Source organism: Sinocyclocheilus grahami, unplaced genomic scaffold, assembly GCF_001515645.1.
Source record: "Sinocyclocheilus grahami isolate Dianchi unplaced genomic scaffold, SAMN03320097.WGS_v1.1 scaffold859.1, whole genome shotgun sequence".
NCBI lineage: Eukaryota > Metazoa > Chordata > Actinopteri > Cypriniformes > Cyprinidae > Sinocyclocheilus > Sinocyclocheilus grahami.
Window position 1 is genome coordinate 315443 of NW_015506038.1, and position 17671 is coordinate 333113.

At 38.6% G+C, this 17671-nt stretch overlaps 1 protein-coding gene across 1 annotated transcript in view; it reads left to right on the forward strand.

Annotated features, from left to right (window-relative positions):
• LOC107563165 (calcineurin-binding protein cabin-1-like) overlaps positions 1 to 17671 on the forward strand; it is a 105367-nt gene that overhangs the window by 55140 nt on the left and 32556 nt on the right. Inside the window, exons 32-35 of the mRNA XM_016247960.1 lie at positions 1917 to 2030; positions 12978 to 13141; positions 13469 to 13565; positions 14992 to 15726. Of these exons, the coding sequence (XP_016103446.1) occupies positions 1917 to 2030; positions 12978 to 13141; positions 13469 to 13565; positions 14992 to 15726 (1110 nt within the window). The remainder of the gene's footprint in view (positions 1 to 1916; positions 2031 to 12977; positions 13142 to 13468; positions 13566 to 14991; positions 15727 to 17671) is intronic.

Consider the following 17671-nt stretch of genomic DNA (forward strand, 5'->3'; position numbering starts at 1 on the left):
ATTGCGAACTGTTAGTAGGCTAATGATTTTATGATTGATCATGCTAGCTACGGCATTCGAGTCCACACACGTCCAACTAAGTGACAGCCTGGTGAAAAATCTGCATTACAAAAAGAAAAAAAAATCTTTAAAGGTTATTACGTATTGCTGCCAAGATACCTAGTCTTTACAGTGCTTTGTTATATGGAGCTGTTTGGTAGATCGCGATCTATCTAATTTGTTTGTCTACACCGTAATTAAAATGTGGCAGACTTTAATGGACAGGAAAAAGAAAAAGGCAGAACACCATATAACTCCAAGCCAGCACCGTAACTTCATTTTGACGCACGGCTAAACAAAGGCAGATGCCATAACTCAATTTGAGCGTTCCAAACAAAGTGAAATAGCCGTAACTGTTGTTATACGGTGTTCTGCCTTGGGTTCTCCGAGGCTTTTCGAAGTTACGGTTGAGACAACCCATTATTTTCTCGGAAAAACAACGAAATGTACTCTTTAGAAGAAGATATTTATGCACATGATAAAGGATGTCTTGAATGTCCCAAAAATATCAATAACTCATTTTCGACAAAAATCAAAGTTACAGTCTTTTGCCTTTGCACGGCAGAGTAGTGGCCTAATGGTTAGCGTCGGACTTGTAACCCAAATGTTGCTGTATGTGTAGACTTGGATGGGTTAAATGCAAAGAACAAATTCTGAGTATGGGTTACCGTACTTGGCCTACTCGTCTCATCACCTTAAAAGAAAAGCTCTCTCTCAAAAAAAAAACACAGTGTTCAGTTTATGCATACACAGGATGCAGTATAAAAAAATCAGCATACTACATTTCAGAACATTTATTGTTACCTACAGCATACAATTTCACATATTATGTTTAAAAAGCTCAGTAGGCGGTATACATCACAGTATACTACACTTGACACACCTGTTAAAAAACAATCAGGCTGGCAGTACACACTACACAGTATATACTATCATTGCAGTAAGGAGCCTACTGCATGCTCTTTCACATACCTTTTTAAAAAACAACAGGCAGTGTAAGTACTAGATTTCATGTGTTGGTAATGTAGCAAACTGCAATTTGAAATGATTACTACCTACTGCATGCCTTTTGACATTTTTCAAAACCAGTAGGCAATGCACAGTCTGTTCTATCACTGCAAACTTAACAGTACAGCGTAATACAGTTTGAAATGTTTATCACTACCTACTGTGTCACATACTATTTTCTGTATAACTAGTAGGTAATATACAGCATATACTAATAATCACAGCATACTGCATTAAAGTCATGTGGCAATGTAGTGTAATACTTTCAGATACTGTATTTATCACTACATACTGTTTTCTCAAAACTAGTTGGCAGCATTCAGTATGTACTATCACTGCATACTTCATTAGTCACATGACACTGCAGCGTAAGCAATATACAGTAGTCAACATTTGAAGTGGATCAAAAAAGTGAATCAAAGTTGTCCTAAGACAAGAATGTATTTTGGTTTTAGGACAACTTTGATGAAAGGTTTTGATCCACTTCAAATGTTGACTATAGTGTATAACTGCATAATTAATTAAAGTCACATGACAGTGTAGTGTGATACAGTTTGAAATGTTCATTGCTAGCTAATGCATACTGTTTTCTCAAAACTAGAGAGAATCACTGCGTACTACAGCAAAGTCTACACTGTGTTTAATTGAAATGTTTATCCTCACCTACTGCATACTGTTTCACATACGGCCTACTTTTTCATTAAATAGTATATACTGCGCAGTTCAGCAGGACTCTAGTATTCCATCAGGTGTGTGTGTGTGCGAGTGAAGTGGGCAGGTTTTCCTCCGACTTCACTCGGTTCAAGTCATCACACACTCTCTCACCCTCCTGCATACAGAGCTGACTGAATATGTTTGTGTTTTCACAGAACCTGCAATGGGCACGAGACGTGTTGCTAGGGAGCAGTGTCCCATGGCAACAGCTGAAGCACATGCCGGCACAAGGACTTTTCTGCGAGAGGAATAAGACCAATCTGTTCAACGTAAGTCACACAAGCATGCAGCCACACTTATGTCAAAGTTCACCGTATCACAGCAAATTTAGGAGATATCTGGAGATATTAGTGATGTGTGTTTATCTGGCAGAGTGAGTCTGCTGTTCATACACATGTGTGTGATGTATGCCATCATGAGATCCTTCGATACAGTGCAGTAAAACCCCTCTACACACACAAATCCAGAGCGATTACGACTCCTCACTGAAAATGCCCTGAACTGGCTGGATTTTCAGTCCTCGCTGCACACCGTGAGGCAGACAGATGGCATCACTATGGTGTGTACACATGTGTTATTGCTGTTTTGCCCAGTGGCCTTTTGGCACATTGGTACAGTCTTCACAGAGCTGAGGCCGTAACATTAGTGTTTTGTTAGTGTGTCTACCTTTGGCTGTGGGTGTGGTCGCTGGGAGGAAGCAGCCTGTGGTTTTGTCAGTTTTGGCACATGGCTGTATAAAAACACTCGGGCGTCATAGCTCGCTGGGCTTCAGAGCTCTGCCCACTAGGATACACCAACCTCGTACCCACCTGTTCTGAGCTTATGGGAAAATCCTCACATACACAAGCAGCATCCGGTCCAGGGCTCATGGCGCCTTCTGAAGAGCTTTTGCATTGTATTATGGTGGGCATTTTAGAGATGTTTTTTATGGTTATTTCTTTAAAGAGACAGTTCACTCAAAAATGAAAATTACCCCATAATTTACTCACCCTCAAGCCATTCTAGGTGTATATAACTTACTTCTTTCAGACAAATACAATCTGAGTTATATTAAAAAATGTCCTGGCTCTTCCCAGCTTTATAATGGCAGTGAATGGTGTTTGAGATTTTGAAGTCCAATAACGTGCGTCCATCTATCATAAAAAGTGCTCCACACGGCTCTGAGGGATTCATAAAGTGAAGTGATGCGTTTGTGTAAGAATAATAACCATATTTAAAACTTTATAAACCATAACCTCTAGCTTCCGCTAACTGTCGTACGCGCGTTCACGAGAGAGTGACGTTCCAGTGACGTTCCAGCATGATGCAGGACGTAAGCGTAGCGTAAGCTCTGGTGAGAAGTGACGAACGCAGAAGCGCAGAGGAAAGAGCAAAGCAAAACACTGTGTGTCACAAATTAGAGATACAAAACGAGGATGGAGGAGACTGGTTTTCCTTTGCTGTAAACAAAACTTGGTTCTCACAAGACTAGCTAGCATATTCTCACCAGAGCTTACGCTACACCTACGTCCTACATCAGGGATCTTCAAACTCGGTCCTGGAGGCCGGTGTCCTGCAGAGTTTAGCTCCAACTTGCCTTAACACACCTGCCTGGAAGTCTATAGTATGCCTAGTAAGTATTTGTTTTTAATTAGGGTTGGAGCTAAACTCTGCAGGACACTGGCCCTCCAGGACCGAGTTTGGAGGCCCCTGTCCTACATCATCCGCTGGTGCACCACTCTCACGTGAACGCGTGTACAGTATACGGTTTATAAAGTTTTAAATATGGATATTATTCTTACACAAACACATTGATTCACTTCAGAAGGCCTTTATTAATCCCCCGGAGCCATGTGGAGCACTTTTTATGACGGATGGACATTTTTTGGGCTTCAAAATCTCGACCCCCATTCACTGCCATTATAAAGCTGACTATTTGTCTGAATGAAGAAACTCATATACACCTAGGATGGCTTGAGGGTAAATCATGGGGTAATTAAATTTTTTTTGGTGAACTATCCCTTTAATCTAACAGGTATTCCATGTTGCCCAATGGTATCCTTCAAAAAATGTGCAGATTTAAAGGGGTAATTCACCCAAAAAGAGAATTGTCATTTACTCAACCTCAGGCTGTTCCAAACCTGTATGAGTTTTTTTTTTTTCTTCTGTTGAACATAAAATGACACACTCAGGCATATGCGCTTGCATATGTAGCCACCCACTCTCCTGCTCTCACTGGACCACTGGCCCGAGCCACAGACTAGCTGCCTGGATCATGTTCATTTGTCTTCATTTCTTTCAGCATCACACCTATAACTGATAAACCTTTTACTAATTTTTTTTTTGTTATTTTGTTTTATTTTTGTATGTTATTTTATTTTACTTTACTTCCTGTCCAGTTTTCTTCAGATGTCTGAAATTTGTAAAAGTTCAGCCGAACAAGCACCTGTGGTTCACATGTAGAGATACGGTCAGCACGATTTGCATCTTGACATTCTTTTTAGCAGAATGAGGTTGGAAATGCCGTGTGTGTGTGTGTGTGTGTGTGTGTGTTTGTGTGTGTTGTTGTTGTCTCAGTGGAAAAGCACAAACATTAACAGAGAGAGAAGGGGAAATTAGAGCTGTATGGCAGAGATACACCTCTGCACTCTCTGCGCCTCAGTGACTGCAACATAAACATTTTCCCAGCTTCTCGTCTCTCTTCTTGTCTCATCTCTTTTCACTTTTTTCTCATCTCTTCTCGCCTCTTCTCCCTTCTTGTTTCATCTTCTTGAAGTTCTTCTCTTCTCATGTACAGGTGCATCTCAATAAATTAGAATGTCGTGGAAAAGTTCATTTATTTCAGTAATTCAACTCAAACTGTGAAACTCGTGTATTAAATAAATTCAATGCACACAGACTGAAGTAGTTTAAGTCTTTGGTTCTTTTAATTGTGATGATTTTGGCTCACATTTAACAAAAACCCACCAATTCACTATCTCAACAAATTAGAATATGGTGACATGCCAATCAGCTAATCAACTCAAAACACTCCTCTCACCTTTTGTATTTTGTCTCATCTTGTTTCATCTTTCCTTTTCTTATTTTCTTGTCTCTTCTCATGTCTTCTACTTGTCTCAGATCTTGTCTTTGCATCATCTTGTCTTTTTATTCTCTATTCTCACTGTCTCTTTTGTTCTCAATCTCACTTTTTTTCTTGTCTCTCTTCTTCTCTTTCCTACTCTCCTCTCGCCCCCCTCCCTTTTTCTTTTCTTGTCGCACCTTGTCTCAACTAGTCTCATTTTTTCTTATGGTCACCTCTCGTCTGTCCTAGTCTTTTTTTGTTTCACCTCTTTTCTTCTCTTGTCCTCTAATTGTCTCGTCTCTTTTCTTCCCTTTTCTGTTCTCTTCTACTGTCTTCTTCTCTCGGTCTGTCTCACTACTTCTCTTCTTGTCTCAGTTTGTCTCTTGTGTTTTCTTCTCTTTTCTTGGTCTCTATCTTATTGTCTATTGTCCTCTCATCTAACTTCTCTTCTATTTTTTTTGTCTTTGTTTCTGTTCTCATCTAGTCTCTTCCCTTCTCATCTGTCTCTGTTTCTCTCTTATTGTCCTATCTCCTCTTTTGTCTTCCTTTCTCTTTTACTCTCATGCTGTCTCATATCTTCTCTTTTTTTGTCTCATCTTGTCTCATCTGTTTTTGTCTCACCTCTTGTCTATTCTGTTTTCTCTTTTTTGGTGTGTTATTGTCTCTTATCTTCTCATCTCTCTTCTCTCCTTCTTTGTTCACTTTTATTCTTGTTTCTCCTTATCTCATCTCACCTCACCTTCTTTTCCTCTTTCATCCAGTCTCTCCTCTTCTGGTCTCACCTCTTCTCTTTTCTTGTCCCATTGTTCCCTGTTTTTTCTGTTTTGGTCTCTTATTGGTCTCTTTTCTTATCTTTCTTGTTTCTCCGTTCTTGTTTAATCTTGTCTCTAATCTTTGTGTTTGTGTTCATATACACCCTTCTCCCTCTGCCCCACACTAACATCCTGTTGCTTGTTTTCTGTCTCCTGTCGTTCACCTCTCTCTCTCTCTGTGTATGTTTGAGTGGTTGTGTACTGCTGGGCTGAGAAACAGAGTCCGTCTCTGATTGGCTGGCTGCATTCTGAAGGGGCTGTCTCTCCGTCTGTGTACAGAGAAGGAGCAAGAGCACGAGCGAGCGCGCTGGGGTCAGAGCAGAGAAAGAGAAGCGTGGGCGTTTTGTTTTGCTATGGCAGGGTTGGAAAGAGAGGAGAGCAAGTGCTCGTCTGTTTGAGGCACACTCGTTCAGCCATCTCTCCTTTTCTCCTCCCGCCGCACGCGTGCAGCCCACTCTCTCGAGCCTGGACTTCAGCTCGCCTTCTCTCGCTGGAACGTTAAAAAATATCTAAACATCCCATTTACTCACACACTTCATACAGGCAGAGCGTGGAGTAGCTCTCCTCGGTGATGGTGAGTTTATTCCTTTTGCTTTTCCTGTTTAGTTTCCTTTTCCTTCTGTTTTTGCTCCTGGAATAAAAGGTGGGAAGGAAAAGTGTCAGCTTGCTTGTATTTGAGATTGTTACGTTCTTTAAAAAAAAAAAAAAAAAAGATATGTGTAGTAGAGCGAGACGAAGAAAGTGAGCGTTTGAGAGCATTGACTCTTCTCACGTGTGACGCAGATAATAGTTAGCTAGTGCTCTCACCGGAGTCCTGCATTTCATCAATGCAAACAGCAGTAATGACCAGAGATGGAATTATGAAGTGCAGCGGATGCGTCAGAAAACTGGGAACCTCCTTCTGCCTTGTTCCCACTTTCCTTGTGTTCCTCTTTGGCTTGCAGTTGTGGAGTGCAGATGCTTCTCTGGATACTTTTAGATACTATAATTCGTGCTTGACACTTTTAACGTAGGTGAGGTTAGGTGTCTAGGGGGAATCCCTGAGATAAAATTCATGAATTTGATGTGTTCTAGTTTCGCTTAGTTAGTCAAACGTGTTGAATCTGAACTGCGTATCAGAAATATCTTGCAGCGTTCTTGAAATCTCCACATTGCAGCTTCTTCTGCTGGTTTGCACTGCTTATATTGAAGGCAGCTGAGAAAGTATATATATATATATATATATATATATATATATATATATTTATTTTATTTTTTTTACTAATGGAGGATTTAATTTCCATCGTTTTAAACTCTTCTTCACTAATGAAAACAGACTTTTTTTTTTGCAGCTCGTGCTCAGAGGACTGGGCTCACATGGTGAGGGAAGCCCTGTGTCTGCTGGGCTCAATTCAATGATTTTGCTGTCAGATTATATTGGTCGCATTAGGAGCAGCTGTAGGCCTAAAACAGACATGACGGCTTGCTCTTCTTTCAATGGTCAGCGAGTTTAGTCTTTTCAAGACTGCTCTAAGTAAATTTGTATGGTTTGGTACCTTTTTTATTAGTAATTTAAGTAATTTGTGTCGTGTACGTCATCTTAAATCTTCAGGAGCTTATTTTAGTTGAAGTCAAAAAGTTATCCTTCTCATAATAATGGAAATATGCTAATCAGAAGCAGATGAGTGGCTGGATTCACTCTTGTTAGTCATCAGGAAGTTTTTTTGGTTGCTGTGGAAGCATTGTTTTTATTTTTTCCCTCTCTTTTTCATGGCTAAACTCATATGATCATGGCTATCATTTATTTGTTCACCTCTGGAGATGTGGGGATTCCCAGAAAAAAAGAAATGGAGAATGAACGAGGCTCTTTGTGTATCAAATTCCAGAGCACTTGCCTATAATACTTAACCTTTTGAAAGGGACATACCATTCACTCCCATAATGTCTCTTCTTTTTGTAAACAGTCTTGTCAGCCTGTGGTGCAAGCTCTCACTGACACAAAAAGCCACACTTATATCAAATGCTAGTGTAGTTATCGTAACAGCAAAGCCAACGTTAAAAACAAGTTGCTGAAACAACAGAAGCATCATTTTTGCACTCAATCTAAAACTCATTTACAAACGTCAGTGTTTTAATCCGAGGCTAACGTTTGTTCTTCAAGACTTTATATATTTAACACCATTACGTTTACACAGTTAATGCATGCACCTTCTAAAACACTGGTCAGAATAGTTGTAACTGAACAGAAGTAAAATAATTAGCTTTCTTTGTTTGGAGGATGTTAAGTCAATCACGTTTGATCCACGTTTTCTTCTCATAAAACTAAGCGCAATACATTTTTAAAGGAAGTCTAATTTGCAAATACAGTTTATTTACAGAGAAATCATGATATTTGATTTGTAATCTATTTTATTTTAATTGATAAAACAACTGTAGTTATTTTGGAAAACAAACTTTGTTTGTTATGAACATTACTTTAATTATTGACTGGAAATTATATAATAGTATTATTGATGCAAACCCCACAGTTATGAGACAACCCCACATCTTGTAAACATGCTGATGAGAAGAACAGTTGCTGCAGTGCAGGAATGACTGAGCTCATGTGTGTAATCGGGTCGTAAAGCCGTGTTATTTGGACTGTAGCACAGCGGTTCGAGGGTCCTGTGCCAGAGACCTGTCTAATAGCATTCCATCCGCTGATCCTTCTGGACACGCCTCCTTCCCATATCTATCCATCAGGATACACTCCCTCCTTTCTTTTTCCTGTATCCATCCGTCTACTGTGTGCTGCTGAAGGGGCTTTGGGTAATGCCTGCAGTGAAAGGGCAAAAGCCTTTCTCTCTCTCTCTCTCTCTCTCACACACACACACACACACACACACTGACTCATTCTTGGCAGCTTCTCTCTATGGACTGCTGTTTCACATCTAAAACTTTGTGTTATGGCATTAGCCACTGATGCTGGCCTGTGAGAGTCTGGTGTTTATGATTCAAAGGTAAAGTTGGCTGATATATGTTGAATATTTATAGTATATTTTAAGCCACTTTGTTTTTGTCAGGATGGTTTTGATGTGCTTTTTATTTGGCATTAAGAAGTGCAGTTTTATTTGGCTTGTCTCACAATTTGTGAGTATGAGGGTCTTAATAGTATTAATAACATGAAACTCTTATTTAAAATTTTTATTCAAAACAGCGTTATAGTTAGTAAGTTTGATTCATTTTTGTGAATCAGTTCAAACTGCTTGTTTCAGCGAATCGGATTTATGTGTGCCAAACCAACATAAACATTCACAAGATTTCCATGTCACTTTAATATATTGAATTTCATATGTTAAAATGTTTTAGTTAAAATACATGTACACTGAAAGACAATTTTTTTTCACTCAAAAAATTGATAGCAAATTTCACAAATAATTACAATCTGTTAAGTAATACATTGAATTAAAGCGAACATTTGAAGTACAAAGACTAAAATAGTATTTTCTTGTAAAACATACTCCAAAAAATCTTTCATTTACAAATTTTTTTTTTGCTGTATCGGTAAATATTTCTGTTTGTTGTTATGACGATAGATATAAATGAAAGTGGTTAAATATTGTTTCTTGTGTTATTTTAGTGAACATGTTTCTGGGAAACATGCTTTAATTATGTTTAACTAGATTTATTTAGTAAGTGATTTAATAAATCAATATAATAAAATCTAAATAGTGTATATACAGTGGGGAAAAAAAATATTTAGTCAGCCACCAATTGTGCAAGTTCTCCCACTTAAAAAGATGAGAGAGGCCTGTAATTTTCATCATAGGTATACCTCAACTATGAGAGACAAAATGAGAAAAAAAATCCAGAAAATCACATTGTAGGATTTTTAAAGAATTTATTTGCAAATTATGGTGGAAAATAAGTATTTGGTCAATAACAAAATTTCATCTCAATACTTTGTTATATACCCTTTGTTGGCAATGACAGAGGTCAAACGTTTTCTGTAAGTCTTCACAAGGTTTTCACACACTGTTGCTGGTATTTTGGCCCATTCCTCCATGCAGATCTCCTCTAGAGCAGTAATGTTTTGGGGCTGTCGCTGGGCAACACAGATTTTCAACTCCCTCCAAAGATTTTCTATGGGGTTGAGATCTGGAGACTGGCTAGGCCACTCCAGGACCTTGAAATGCTTCTTACGAAGCCACTCCTTCGTTGCCCGGGCGGTGTGTTTGGGATCATTGTCATGCTGAAAGACCCAGCCATGTTTCATCTTCAATGCCCTTGCTGATGGAAGGAGGTTTTCACTCAAAATCTCATGATACATGGCCCCATTCATTCTTTCGTTTACACGGATCAGTCGTCCTGGTCCCTTTGCAAAAAAACAGCCCCAAAGCATGATGTTTCCACCCCCATGCTTCACAGTAGGTATGGTGTTCTTTGGATGCAACTCAGCATTCTTTCTCCTCCAAACAACTCCTCCAAGTTGAGTTTTTACCAAAAAGTTCTATTTTGGTTTCATCTGACCATATGACATTCTCCCAATCCTCTTCTGGATCATCCAAATGCTCTCTAGCAAACTTCAGACGGGCCTGGACATGTACTGGCTTAAGCAGGGGGACACGTCTGGCACTGCAGGATTTGAGTCCCTGGCGGCGCAGTGTGTTACTGATGGTAGCCTTTGTTACTTTGGTCCCAGCTCTCTGCAGGTCATTCACTAGGTCCCCCCGTGTGGTTCTGGGATTTTTGCTCACAGTTCTTGTGATCATTTTGACCCCACGGGGTGAGATCTTGCGTGGAGCCCCAGATCGAGGGAGATTATCAGTGGTTTTATATGTCTTCCATTTTCTAATAATCAATCCCACAGTTGATTTCTTCACACCAAGCTGCTTACCTATTGCAGATTCAGTCTTCCCAGCCTGGTGCAGGTCTACAATTTTGTTTCTGGTGTCCTTTGACAGCTCTTTGGTCTTGGCCATGGTGGAGTTTGGAGTGTGACAGTTTGAGGTTGTGGACAGGTATCTTTTATACTGATAACAAGTTCAAACAAATGCCATTAATACAGGTAACCAGTGGAGGACAGAGGAGCCTCTTAAAGAAGAAGTTAAAGGTCTGTGAGAGCCAGAAATCTTGCTTGTTTGTAGGTGACCAAATACTTATTTTACAGAGGAATTTACCAATTAATTCTTTAAAAATCCTACAATGTGATTTTCTGGATTTTCTTTTCTCATTTTGTCTCTCATAGTTGAGGTATACCTATGATAAAAATTACAGGCCTCTCTCATCTTTTTAAGTGGGAGAACTTGCACAATTGGTGGCTGACTAAATACTTTTTTGCCCCACTGTACAAATGATAAAATTTCGTGACCATGTAGCACAGCAACATCATGTGAGCATGTAACCGCGATAGATATTTTAGCAAATGGCTGCAATATAACAAAGAGTGAAAAATTTAAGGGGGTCTGAATACTTTCCGTACCCACTGTATATATATATATCAATCTTGTGCGTCATGTATCCTTTCTTTCTTTCTTTCTTTCTTTCTTTCTTTTTATTTCTGAAGGATCATGTGGCACTGAAGACTGGAGTAATGATGCTGAAAATTCAGTGTTGCAGTGTTGGGGTCTGAATACTTAGGACCATGTGATATTTCAGTTTTTCTTTTTTAATAAATCTGCAAAAATGTCAACAATTCTGTGTTTTTCTGTCAATATGGGGTGCTGTGTGTACATTAATGAGGAAAAACAATTAACTTAAATGATTTTAGCAAATGGCTGCAATATAACAAAGAGTGAAAAATTTAAGGGGGTCTGAATACTTTCCGTACCCACTGTATATATATATATCAATCTTGTGCATCATGTATCCTTTCTTTCTTTCATTCTTTCTTTCTTTTTATTTCTGAAGGATCATGTGGCACTGAAGACTGGAGTAATGATGCTGAAAATTCAGTGTTGCACCACAGGAATAAATTACATTTTAAAATAAATAGAAAAAAATAAACCATTCTTTTAAGTGGTAATTCTGTTTCACAATATTACAGTTTTAATGTGTTTTTTTTATTGAATAAATGCAGCCTTGGTGAGCATAGAAAACTTCTTTCAAACATATTACAAAATCTGAATTATTCCACACTTTTGACTGGTAGTGTATAAACAATGATTTTCTTTTTGGCCGATGTCATGAACATTCTGAGAACTTGGTTGAACAACTCCAACCTTCTGAGTTCGTTCTGGTAATTAAATAAATTCTCAAAAATAAAATAAAATCAAGCCCTGCCCAACATTTTTTGTTAAAGATTCTGATTATACAAGTAAAATATGTGTCAAACATCATTTCACATTGGCTTTAACGTGTACTCTTGCGTTACTGTGATATAATGTGATATTTTCCGGTAAGACGGCAAGATTCTCTTCAAACTGTTGCGGCTTTAACGTGTACTCTTGCGTTACTGTGATATAATGTGATATTTTCCGGTAAGACGGCAAGATTCTCTTCAAACTGTTGCGCCACCATGACAATACGGTAGTTGATCTAAAAGAGAAAACGGGTAAAGGAAGACGGTTTATGTTAATGTCTGCTCTTGCACGCATGCAGTCATCCTGAGAATGCACCATTCTGTGCTATGAATTCTTTCACAATGCTATGCCACGTGAAATCGAGCTTGCATAACTAGAGGTGTCTGCATAGAGTATGTTCTCTTGGCATTTTCATTAGTTTGCCATCTCTGTTGACTGTCAATAGCTCTGTTTAGTCTGCTGTTTTCCAGCCAGATACACTTCACACACCAGACCAGCACGACTGGAGGGAAAGACGAACAGCTCGAGATGAAGCAGAGGGCTTGAGAGATGAATCTCGAGAGAGAGAGAGAGAGAGAGAGAGAGAGAGTGAGAGTGGGTTGAGGCAGATTTCTCATCAGTGGGCAGATTTTCTTCATGGCCGGAGACCAACACATCAAGAGCCAAGAGCAGATGGCCTTACAACATTAAAATCTCTCCACTTCTCTCCATTTTCTCTTCGTCTGTACCACCGCTCTCATTTTTACCTTCTATGAGCTCTACGCTGTCCGAAGTCGTCCACTCATTCTTTCCGCATGTTCACCTTTGTGAATGTTAATAAACTTGCCTGGAGGTTTGTTTTGCTCAATCAGAGATGTTCGTGAAGCACTGAATTGTGTTTATAATTGGCCCTTATGTATTTTTTGGACTGTGCTGTAAAGAGAAGCTCAGCAGTGGCCTTGGTAACATCAGTTTTCCCTGTGGAGATGCTGGCTTGTTTGGCAAATGAGACAGGAGCCAGATCTGACAGCTAGCGCCGGGCTTAAAGCTGTCCTGATGCCTCAGTTCATGCAGAGCAACTCCTCTTCTCTCTGCTAATGGCTCTCTCCTTCTCTCCCTCAGGGCATCTGGCGTATTCCAGTAGATGAGATCGATCGTCCTGGGAGTTTTGCATCTCATATGAACAGATCCATCGTGCTCTTGCTGGATGTTCTGTCTCAACTGAAAGATCACCACACTTTACTTAAAATCTCCCTCATGCTTCAGAGAACCCCTGATCAGGGAAAGTAAGAGATTGCAAATATTTAATTTGTTTATTTTGTTTGGTTCATTTAATTAAATGTGCATATTTATAACAGGAAACGGAGTGAAGTAGCCTCTTGAAATGTAGTGTTGCTAAATGCTTGTGAACTATTCAGTTACCCTTGTCTTGCATGTTTGTTATGAATGTTGTTTGAAATTTTTTAAATATTCTTTGAAAATGTATAGCATTACATACAGCTATCATCCATTTTTTTGTATGTTTGTTTTCCTATTTTGTTATATATGAAGCATATGGCATGAAGCATTTAAATGCAAGGACATATCACATCTTTTTATGTTGTGTGTTATAGGAAGTACTTGCGAGATGTGGACCGACAAGTTTTGGCCAAGCGAGCATTTTTCTTCACTGTAAAAGTGCTGGAAGACAATCTGGATAAACTCACAGGGGTATGTAAACTACATTCTCGTTAGTTTTTTTTTTTGTTTTTTTTCCAAAGGTTTTGTTTTTGTGTGAATTCCAAACGGCTTTTTTGCGCCCTTGAAGGGCACTTCGGACCATTTGTAGGGATGTTCCAAACGAAAGTGAACAACTGAATCCCTTCACGAAGAGCCCTTCCAGAAGTCCGTTAGCGAAGGGAACATGCGATGGTCACTTCACAGAAGTGATTTCCGTTTGTGATCATGTGATCTTCGGTTAGTGGATCTTGCAATGCTTTTTAAAGTAAAGTTGGGGTTGATTTCGACTTCCCACACAAATGTAAGTAGAATAGGCGAATTAAATTTGTCTATTTTAATGTAAGACAAAATATTTTTCGTCAGTGATAGAAAAAGGATTTACAATGGTAGTGTAAGCAAGTTTAAGCAGGTTTAGTTTGAAAATGTTTAATAGTAAATAAGACACGAGTAGACAATATTTGAATAAAATAATAATAGTAATAAATATTTATTTGCAACAACTGATGGAGTGCTGAATGCTGCACGCACGCGCAGCGTTGTCAAGGTAACATTTGGTCAGACATTCCCTTCGTCGAGGGAGTTCCAAACGATTACACGAGACAGTAGTGCCCTGCACCCTTCAAAGAACACACTTCACACTTCGAAGGATGTTCACTTCTGTTTGGAATCCGCCCTTTGTTTTCCTTTTTGTTTGGTGTATATATATATGTATATATATATATATATATATATATATATTATTTTTTATTTTTTATATATTTTTTTTTAGAAGATTTTGTTTTCATTGTTGTTTTTCTTGTTTTTTATTTTATTTTATTTTTTTATTTGTTTTGGTTTTTAGAAGATTTTACTTTTTTTTTTTGTTTGTGTGTATGTTTGCCTCTTTTTTAAAATGTAACTTTGTTTTTGTGTTTTGCCTTGTTTTGGTTTTAGAAGGTTTTTATTTTACTTTTTTGTTATTTTTTTATTTAATTTAAATTTTTGGTTTGTTTTTAGAGTTTTATTTTTGTTTTATATGTGTGTGTGTTTTATATTTATATATAAAATATATATAAATAGAAGCTGATCAGTGGCCTTGGTAGCATGTTTTTCCTATGGAGACACTGCCATGTTTGGGAACTAAGATCTGACAGCCAAGGATACGCTTATGTTTGTGCTAACACGTTAGTTAATGCTATCCCAACTGCTTGAAGAACAGAGTGATAGCTTCGCTCATCTTCGTGTCTGAGCTTCTTTCTGTGGACATTTTACATTGTGAATTAAACCAGATCCAGTAGTGCAGCACATTTTCCTTCCTCACTCCTAGTGTCACAGCTTCTTTAGTTTGCACTAATCATAATATATTGGCATACGTCTTGTTTTCTGTCAGCAGAATCAAAATTAGCCATTTTTATATATGTGTCATTCTCTTTCTCAGGTAAGTGTTCCCCTTAAACCGTCTGCCACCTCTATGGGTGAAATGACCACTGTGGATGTGTCCAACCAGCCTCCTGCTGTGGAAGACCCCAAACGCTCCCACACCACCCAGCCTAAAGCAGGACTCCCCGACACCCCTAAGGACTCAGGAAGTGAGACCGGACCTCCTGGTATGCCTCAGCAATGTTCAGCCACTCTTCAGCTCTCCCTGGAGCCTTTAAATCAGGCGACAGTGTGCGCCGTTCACCCCAGAGAAGGTACTTCAGGACTTATAGAGCCTATGGAGCTTGGCCCGGGATCATGGCCAGGTGCCTCAATATTCAAAGACCCTCAAACACCTGTTGAAACTGGACCACAGGAGCAGGGGGTGGTTAAATCGGCGGCAGAGGAGGCCGATAAGGTCCCAGAGAGCAGTCGGGAGTCGGAGCTGTCACTGGAGGAGTTAAGCATTAGCTCAAAACAGCAGCAGCTACAGAATCAGGTGAACGCAGCTAAAGGAGCACTTAGTATGGTCACAACGCCAACAGCCAGCAACCCCACACCTCTAGCCAGTACCCCTGAGGTGGCACTACAGCAGAGACCCAGCAGGAAGAGGAAACTGTTGGATGACGTGGAGTCGGGCAAGACGCTGCTTTTGGATGCGTACAGGGTGTGGCAGCAAGGTCAGAAGGGCATGACCTATGACCTGCGGCGCATCGAGAAGATCATGTCCGAGACCTACATGCTGATCAAGCAGGTGAGAAAAAGATGCAAGTGGGACTTGGGGGTGTGTGATATTGACAAAAAATGAAATATCAAAATTTTCTGGAATTTTGTTTGATCATTTGACAAAATCAACATAAATTTACTTTTGCTTAAGGGGTGACATTTGCCACCTCCAGGAGCTTTTTTACTTTTATGATGCTTTTTCTAGCCTAGCCTATGTATGCATCATCTTTTGTCAAATTCTTACATTTAGTCAATAAATTAAGTTTGAATAGTAAGACACTATAGGCTGGTACTAATAAAATTAAATTATTATCAACTAAATACATTTTTGCAGTGCTAAAGTGGTGCAAAAGCTGCATCTTAAGTGGCATTTAGAGGTATTTACACTGCACTTACAATTGCATAAATAATGCTTTGGGATTAATATTTAAAAATATATGAAAAAAATATATTGAAATAATAATCTTTTTTAAATTAAAGGATACTTTAAGCGTGAATCTAAAACCGCCAGTAGGTGGCTGCAAGCCATTGTCTTAATGAGTGAGTCGTAGAATCATTCATTCACTTGCTTCATTCGAACAGCTGATTCATTCAGGAACAAATCAAGTGACTTATCTTTATGAATAGATCACAAAAATATTGATTCTTTAAAAAACAAGGGATTATTCAGGAAAGAAACACTTCTGTTTGTTGCTTGGCTTTGTTTGAAACTATTTTTGTTGACGAAATATTGCAACAAAAAAAAAAGTCTAAAATTTAACACAATATTAACTACATGTTTATTGAACTGTTATGTAATAATATAACTGGTATAAAAAAATTTTTTTAAATTATGCTATTACTTAAATGTATAAAATCTGTATCACATTTGCGCTGATAGTGAATGTTTGGACTCTCAATGCGTTTGTTTTTTTGCAAAATAACTGACATACCACATCGTTAAAACAACAATTACAATATTATCGTAGACTATGCATATCGCACATCCCTATTAGGACTGGTTGTTACATTGCCAGTTCTCATTTAAACATAACGTGGTGTGACAGTCGTGACAGAAGGTTAATATACAATCACTGTGACACAGAAATCCCACAACTTTTGTTGAACAAAACAGTAATTTATGAATTTAGGATTTATGATTTATATCCGAAAAATCTGATACGCCATGTCATCTGTGTTGTTGTCAGCAAAACATCTCAGGCAATATTTACTTGGTGTCGGCCTCAAGCAAGATAACTTAGAAAATGAAACGTAAGTGTTGTTTTTACATATAAAACGTGCCACCACAATGCTAGGGTATCGCTGGTGCTTTTCCAATCTGCGGTTACTAAGGTGCTCTGTACATGTTTATTGAACTGTTATGTAATAATATAACTGGTATAAAAAAATTTTTTTAAATTATGCTATTACTTAAATGTATAAAATCTGTATCACATTTGCGCTGATAGTGAATGTTTGGACTCTCAATGCGTTTGTTTTTTTGCAAAATAACTGACATACCACATCGTTAAAACAACAATTACAATATTATCGTAGACTATGCATATCGCACATCCCTATTAGGACTGGTTGTTACATTGCCAGTTCTCATTTAAACATAACGTGGTGTGACAGTCGTGACAGAAGGTTAATATACAATCACTGTGACACAGAAATCCCACAACTTTTGTTGAACAAAACAGTAATTTATGAATTTAGGATTTATGATTTATATCCGAAAAATCTGATACGCCATGTCATCTGTGTTGTTGTCAGCAAAACATCTCAGGCAATATTTACTTGGTGTCGGCCTCAAGCAAGATAACTTAGAAAATGAAACGTAAGTGTTGTTTTTACATATAAAACGTGCCACCACAATGCTAGGGTATCGCTGGTGCTTTTCCAATCTGCGGTTACTAAGGTGCTCTGGGTAATTTTATTTGTGTGTGTGTGTGTGTGTGTGTGTGTGTGTGTGTGGAGCCCACGCCCAAGTC